Here is a 6,000-nt window from a genome sequence, read left to right as displayed (position 1 = left end):
CTTCACTTTCCATGTTATAAGTACCCTTTGCTCGGGGCATCACTAAGGCGGCTGATGTGGGGTTTGTGATGAGGGCACAAGGCCAAGAAAAACTCAAAGGTCCCAGGATTTCTTCTTTCCTGTATCAGCCTAGCTGACTTGAGGGCAGCTAGCCTCAGGCTCTCCACCACCCCCTACCCCCCGCACCATTGCATGGCAGCACAGGATCTGGAACCAGTCTTCTGGTCCTGTGAGAAATTGGAGCCCTCTTTGACCTACTATACCACATTTGACACAGTTGATTTTCTAAGCCCTCTGACCACCAGGGGTCAAGCCCACAACAAGGAAGGGACTCAGAGCTCACCAGGATCTCACAGATGTGCAGACAGGATCAGGCCACCACATGCACAGGAAACGCTTCCAACTGCCTGGCACCTGTGGATGAAGAGAGGATGGTAGGGCGTAGGTTCTGCCGTCAGCGGTCAGGGTTGCAGGCTCTGGAATCAGTCTGAGTTCATGTCTTGCTTCCACCACTCAGTAATTGTGGATTCTTTGGTTTCCTAAAGTCTCTAAGCTTTAGTATACGTTGCCATAAAGTGAAGATATCAAAAGTACCCACCTCACTGGATTGCGATGGGGATTAAGTGAGATATGTTCATGAAGTATCTTAGCACATCGCCTAGCACCCAACGTCAGTAATGACCGTTTATTCACTTCCAGAGGCCTTTACATACCAGATGAGCTCTATGGGACCACCTTGCCAGTGGTGGCTTTGGCCAGTAGGAACCATATAAACCATGGCTGTGAGGTAGGGAAGAGGTGAACATAACCATGTCTTCAGGACTGTTCAACTCAACCAGCCTGAGAAGGGACAGCTTCCTCTAAAATCTGAAATTCAGGGAGGCTGGGTGACTCAGCTGGTTAAGCGTCTGACTTCAGCTCAGATCACGATCTCACAGCTCATGAGTTTGAGCCCCATGTTGGGCTCTGTGCTAACAGCTCAGAGCCTGGAGCCTGTTTCAGATTCTGCATCTCCCTCTGTCTCTTTGCCCCTCCCCTGCTCACACTCTTGTCTCTCTTTCTCTCTCTCAAAAGTAAACAAACATTAAACATTTTTAAAAATAATAATAAAATAAATAAATAAAATCTGAAATTCAAATCCTCTCTAACAGCCTGCCAAATGAAACTTATTCTGGAAATTATAATCTTCAACTCATGGCCAGAACTTGGTGGTATATATATGTATTATATGTGTGTACTATAAATCAAGAAACATAACATAGTCACATTTCTATTCCTATTCCCTCAACAAATGTTTACTAGACACGCACTCTGTGCAGTGCTTTCTGCTAGATGTCCCTGCAATGGGACAGTCTCTGTTCTCAAGGAGTTGACAGGCCATGGGGGAGATGGGCAGGCAACAGTAGGTTTGGCAAAGGTTTTCACTAGAAAAAATACAAGCTCAGTAGAAAGGCAATTACTATGGAAGGGAAGATGAGAAGAAGCCTCTCAGAAGAAAGAACTTCTGGGCTATTTTGAAAGATGAGTAAAACACAGTGGGGAGGAAGGCATAGAGGCAAAGGCCATGCCCAGTTCAGGGTCTGCATTTTGTTCTGCTCAGCTGGAGTGCATAGCTGGAGAGGTGACTGGAGGGGCCAAGACCATGCAGGTCCTTAAATACTAAGGAGTATAATGTGACCCACATATACAGAAAACCAGGACTTGGCACTTAATCCCAAAGGTTGAGAGGAACCATTTCACAATTTACAAGCAAGGCAGAACCTAGCCTATTATTAATTTATTCCTTAAGTTATTCACTTTTAAAAAGAGAAACACACAGTATGCAAGCATATAGCACAAAATCAAAAGATCCAAAAGGGTTTAGAGTGGGAAAAATTCATCCTCGCTCCCAGTCCTTTCCCCAAGCCGTGCAGCTCCCTCGCCTTGAGACAAGTCCTGCCACCAGGGTCCTATGGAGCTCCCCAGACGAGGCTCAGTCACTCTCAGCATGTGCAGAAAATGGTGGCAAAGTAAACATGTGATTTTGTAGCCTTTTTTTTTTCATGTACTATCTTTTGGAGCTTAATCTCTATTAGTACATTTTCAGTTACCGCATTTTTAATAACCCTGCAGTATTCCAATGAGAGATATTTAGATTGTTTTAGATTAGCATTTCAGAAGGTGCCTGCCCTCAGGCCAGGATCTAGAGAAGGGAAGGGAGCCACAGGTGGGTACCTCTGCCCATCCCATCTTCCTCCTTGGAGGTGGGCACAAGACCAGAGGCGGCCAGCTGTCCTGACCATCCTGGCCAACATGCGAGGCATAGCAGGGGTGGCAGACTAGAAGGAGCTGAGCCTCAGATGATGTGGTTGAGTTATGGCACCGATCTGGGTCTGCTTACCTCCTGAAGTTTTGTTATGTGAGGAAATAGCCCCTATTTATTTAAAACAGTGTAGTTGATTTACCTTTAGCTGACTGAACTCTAAATTAAGAGAGGAGTTTCCTTCCCTCTTCCCTTTCCTTTTTTAATCCTGTTTTTCAAAGATTCCACACAGAGTTAAGGGGACCAATGAGGAAGGCCAGGGACCTAGTTTTATAGCTGTATTAATCATATTTTTTATTTTCTGTATTCTGATACTTGGACATCTGTGGATTGCTACCCCTAAAGGGACTGGCCCTCTGAGGGTTAGCCAATTTCTTCTTTTTTTTAATTTTTTAAAATTTTTAATTAAAATATGTTTTTAACGTTTATTTACTTTTGAAAGAGAGAGAGAGAACGGGAGAGGGGGAGAGAGAGAGGGAGACACAGAATCCAAAGCAGGCTCCAGGCTCTGAGTTGTCAGCACAGAGCCCGACATGGGGCTCGAACTCACAAATTGTGAGATCACGACCTGAGCCAAAGTCGATGCTTAACCAAATGAGGCACCCAGGCACCCCTGGGTTAGCCAGTGAATGTGCCTTTCAAAAGGAAGTCAACCATTCTGGGGCCATTCCCCCAAACACCTCTTTTTTTTTTGTATATGGATTGTTGTTTGCTTCAAATTTTTATTTAAATTCTAGTTAGTCTAGTTATAAATAGTGTTATATTGGTTTCAAAAGTAGAATTTAGTGATTCATCACTTACATATAACACCCAGGGCTCATCATAACAAGTGCCCTCCTTAATGCCCATCACCCGTCTAGCCCATCCCCCACTCACCTCCCTCCATCAACGCTCCATTTCTTCTCTATAGTTAAGAGTCTCTTATGGTTTACTTTCCTCTCTCTTTTTTTTTTCTTTCCCGTATGTTCATCTTTTTTGTTCCTTAAATTCCACATGAGTGGAATAATATGGTATTTGTCTTTCTCTGTCTGACTTATTTCACTTAGCATAATACATTCTTGCTCCAACCACCTCTGTTATCAGGCCCCACCTGCTCTATCACCCCCAAGCCAGGGACTAGACAACCAGGGCCAGCCCCTATGCCCCCAAGCCCACTGCCATTATTCAAACTATGCAATCCTAAACCTGCTTACCCTGCCTCACCTGTTCCTTCCCATGTGGTTTCCCAAGGAAACCACAATAAAGGCTGCGGCACAGTCTCCCTCTCGTCCCTGGTGCTTTCCTGTGTGGTCCTCATGGCATGGCATGCCTCTATAAGTATAACAAACTATCTTTTCAATGGCAGCTGTCTAATGTTGGCCTTACCATACCTAAAAAGTAATAAAACCTATATTAAAACAATAACCAGGAACTCTTTTCCGTGGATCTTCCAGAAGAGTGGCAAAGTGAAAAAACAATTGCTAACAACTAGTTCCTTTCTTGCCCTAAATCTCTGAACAGTAAGTTCTTAGAAAACAGGGACTATATTTGAAACAACTCTGTCTCCTCTCTACAGCACAAGAAGTAATGCCTCACATCAATAATGGCCCAATACGTGTCCTCAGAGAACTCACAGTTCAGGGCAGACAGACATATACTCCAGCAATGACAATTACTCTGTAAATACTCTAATGTAGTCGTGCACAAGATAGAGTGGGACAAAGGAAGAAATAACATCTGAATTTGGTTGGGAAATTCAGGAAGGTTTCATAGAGCATTTGGGTTGGGACTTAGCTGCCGAATAGGACTCAGCCAGGCAACCAAAAGGAGCTTGGTATTAGAGTAGGGAGAGGAGTAAGATAGAAAGCATTCCAGACACAGACATGGTGAAAGAGGAGAGCAAGACACATTCTGGTAACTTCTCTACAAGATGACCATTATCTATTTCTGAGATGGAGGATAAAATTGTCCTTGGTTTTTCTCACAACTCAAATATCTAGCCCCACTGACCTTGGCTACGGCACTCAAAGATTTGCTGAATGACTACTTAGAACTTAAATGGAATTTAACAACTGTGTTCAATATTAGTAATTACTTATTAACACCCAGTCCAATTAATACAGTCTTATGTTTAATAATACATGCTGATTACTAAATAGTAAATATTAGCTATTAAATACACATTTAGACTAATCAAACTGCTGGTCAAAATCTCTCCCTTAGACGGAATCCTTTCTTCCTGAATCATTTGGGGACCTTCAAGACAAGTTTATTCTCTAGAAGTCCATGGTTGAGTGTGCTACACCAACTGCCCTCTCCTAAAGGTGCTCCAGATAAAGGTTGGGATGGTTGCCACATGTTTTACTTTCTACTAGATAACTAGGTAACCTGCACAGTATGAATTTGAATTGGGTCTTTACATCTACACATAGTCACACATACATGATTTCAAGCAAGCAACCAGGCAGTGGGCAAGAAAAGCCAAGTCAACATGAAGGCAAAGGCTCTCTATTATCCTCTGTGGAAACCCAAATCCCAAGATTAGGATTAGGATGGGTGCTCAAGGAGAGGCAATGGAGGCAGGAGAATCTGAGAGGGTAGGGAAGGAACTGGCAGTCTCTCAAGGAGTAGGCATTGGGGTCCTGCTCCCCAGTGCTCAGGGGTGTGGAGTTGGATCTCTGACACCCAACTTCCAGGCCCCACCCAAGATTCCGGGGACAGAAGGAAACAACCCAGAAATCAGACTTGATGTGACTGTCCGGACTGGGCAGTAGCTATTTCAGAAGTAATCTGATGCCTGGAAGGGCCTTCCTGGCATCTTGACGCCACATAAGATCTGGATAAATTTGCGTAATCTTGGGGTTTGAAGGAGCCCACCAGCAAGGCAGATGGGGGGGGCGGTCTGTATACTTGAATTAATGGAAAACAAAGATATGCAGTATTTCCTGCACGTATTAATCTATAGGTTGAAAAATTCCTCCACTACACATTTTCCCCTTGATTCCTCAGGACAGTCAAGCCCAGAAGGTTCTACAGGCTGGCATGCATCCACCTGTCTAGGAAAAAGAGTATTTAGGTGCTTATTTTGTAGGTCTACTATCAGACAGTCCAGGAATAAAAGGCCTTCTTCCTTTTCTTTTGTATTCTATTTCCTATTTCCTATTAAGGAAATGAAGAGGCGAAGTACAAAAAGCAAGAGCAGATTCTTTATTGCAGCTGGGGAGGAGACAGGAAGATGATGAATCCACCAGCTCAGGGATCAATCAGGAAGGAGGCATCCAAAATGTCAGTGGGGATTCGAATGACTCAGCATTAGTGTTTCAGCACAGAACAGGCCTCACTGAACTCTTGCCGGATTTGTCCTAAGCAGAGCAAAACCAGATCCCTTTGAATACGCAGGACCCAAAGCTCTTCTTATAGGATGTGCTTCTTATAGATGGAATCTGACTGAGTCTTTGGGGGAATAGCTGCATCAGGCAGTGGGCGCTAAGAGTAGGTGTGCCTCACAGCCCCCAGTGAGTGGGTCCAAACTGGGGCTCTGCTTGGTCTTACCTCTATACGGTTACCACCTTTGGTTGTATTCCAGCAGCTTGGGGAAACAGGTGACCAAGTTCCCTTTGCAGGGGAGAACATGACAGAATTCCACTTTCAGGAGGCTTGGACCTGCTTACCCTTCTAGGTTGCTGGACTTCACTTCAAATCCATCTGGTACATGTATG

At 44.3% G+C, this 6,000-nt stretch overlaps 1 protein-coding gene across 1 annotated transcript in view; it reads right to left on the bottom strand.

The window, feature by feature from the left end:
* Window positions 1-370: 370 nt before the first annotated feature.
* WBP2NL (WBP2 N-terminal like) overlaps window positions 371-6,000 on the bottom strand; it is a 29,129-nt gene continuing 23,499 nt past the window's right edge. Inside the window, exon 8 of the mRNA XM_077757888.1 lies at window positions 371-414. Within this exon, the coding sequence (XP_077614014.1) occupies window positions 371-414 (44 nt within the window). The remainder of the gene's footprint in view (window positions 415-6,000) is intronic.

Source organism: Crocuta crocuta, unplaced genomic scaffold (assembly GCF_008692635.1).
Source record: "Crocuta crocuta isolate KB4526 unplaced genomic scaffold, BGI_CrCroc_1.0 scaffold143, whole genome shotgun sequence".
Taxonomy (NCBI): Eukaryota; Metazoa; Chordata; class Mammalia; order Carnivora; family Hyaenidae; genus Crocuta; species Crocuta crocuta.
The sequence above is the reverse complement of the archived record's forward strand: the minus strand, read 5'-3'. Positions and strand labels throughout refer to the sequence as shown.